Source organism: Phyllobates terribilis, unplaced genomic scaffold, assembly GCF_046119375.1.
Source record: "Phyllobates terribilis strain yellow unplaced genomic scaffold, ASM4611937v1 Scaffold_11__3_contigs__length_659146591, whole genome shotgun sequence".
In the NCBI taxonomy this organism is placed as follows: domain Eukaryota; kingdom Metazoa; phylum Chordata; class Amphibia; order Anura; family Dendrobatidae; genus Phyllobates; species Phyllobates terribilis.
Window position 1 is genome coordinate 625,921,792 of NW_027362771.1, and position 1,551 is coordinate 625,923,342.

Consider the following 1,551-nt stretch of genomic DNA (forward strand, 5'->3'; position numbering starts at 1 on the left):
CACTGATGATAGATTGTTGACCACTGCGCTCTGAACCTGTAGCTGCACAAGCAGACTTACCATTGCTAACAAGTCTTTTTAGTGAGACTCTTTGATCAGTTGAATCTGTTGATCTTCTGACCTCTTCTGCTTTCTCTGATCTGATTTAAAGAAAATGATACTTATCTTTGGTGAGTCTATTAACACTAAATGTAATGGAAATTGCTTTCAAGCCTACATGGCAGACCCAGGAGCCAATATAAGTCTTCCAATCAAGAGTTGGAAATACACAAGGGTAGCTCTTCTTAATTGTTCATGACTCTAATATCCTTCAGTTTTAAGAAGCTCACTTCAATATGATTAGAGAGAATCACACAACTGTCTCCGAATTCTTACTTTTGGGATTCCCTGAAATTAAAGGCTCCAATACAGCTGTTTTATTTTATATAATTCTGGTTATCTACATTATGACTCTTGTGATAAACATTGCCATTGTTGTGTTAGTGTCCATCAAGTCCCAGCTCCATTCTCCCATGTACTTCTTCCTCCAGCAACTGTCAATCATTGAGTCTGTGTTCTTGACAGTTATAGTTCCTAACATGCTGCGCGTTATATGGCTGGAAGGAGCCACCATCTCCATTATAGGATGTATCACTCAGACTTACTTATACTGTGCCATAGGGAAATCAGAATGTCACCTCCTCACGGTCATGGCTTATGACCGGTACTTGGCGATTTGTAACCCTCTTCGTTATAACACCATCATGAATATGAGACTTCAGCATCTGTTGGTCATTTATTGCTGGGTTTTTGGGTTCATTCTGACCCAAGTCACTCTTAGTTTTCTTTGTCAACTTTATTTCTGTGGACCGAATGTAATTGATCATTTTTTCTGTGATCTTGTTCCTTTTGTTAAGCTTTCTTGCTCTTACAACTATGCCTTGCAATTGGAGATCTTGATCGGTGCCTTTCCTACAATAATTATTCCCTTTGTCTTGGTTATCATCAGTTACATTCATGTCTTTATCACAATCTTTAGAATTTCCTCTACAAAAGGTAAAAAGAAAACCTTCTCCACCTGCAGCTCCCACCTCACTGTTGTCACCTTATACTTTGGGACGTTGGTCACAATATACATGGTTCCACCGAATGGACACACTTTGACTGTCAACAAACTTATCTCCTTTTTATACATCGTGGTAACTCCATTGTTTAACCCTGTAATATATTGCTTGAGAAATCGAGAGATAAGAGTCATTATTGGAAAGTTATTAATTTATAAGAGAGGTAATTTCAATGTAACTGTGAATTTACAATAAGAAAACATCATGGGCTGAAACACAAAATCTGCTTTGAGCTACCTGGCCAACAGCTGTAAATATATATCTTTAATCTGTCTGAAATTACAACAATTTAAGCCATTCATAATATTAAGTGCATGTATGTGAAGGAAATGGTACATTAATGAAGCCCAGATATACTTGCATGATAGTCCAGTCCTGCCCCATCCTCACATTATTTGCAAAACCATCATCAGCACAAAGTTTTATTTCGTCTAGGCATAAGGGTCCT

At 37.7% G+C, this 1,551-nt stretch overlaps 1 protein-coding gene across 1 annotated transcript; it reads left to right on the top strand.

Annotated features, from left to right (window-relative positions):
• Positions 1-335: 335 nt before the first annotated feature.
• Positions 336-1,298, top strand: LOC141167448 (olfactory receptor 5P52-like). Its single transcript, XM_073654850.1, has one exon. It carries the CDS (start codon positions 336-338, stop codon positions 1,296-1,298), a length of 963 nt encoding a protein of 320 aa, XP_073510951.1.
• The last annotated feature ends 253 nt before the right edge of the window (positions 1,299-1,551 follow it).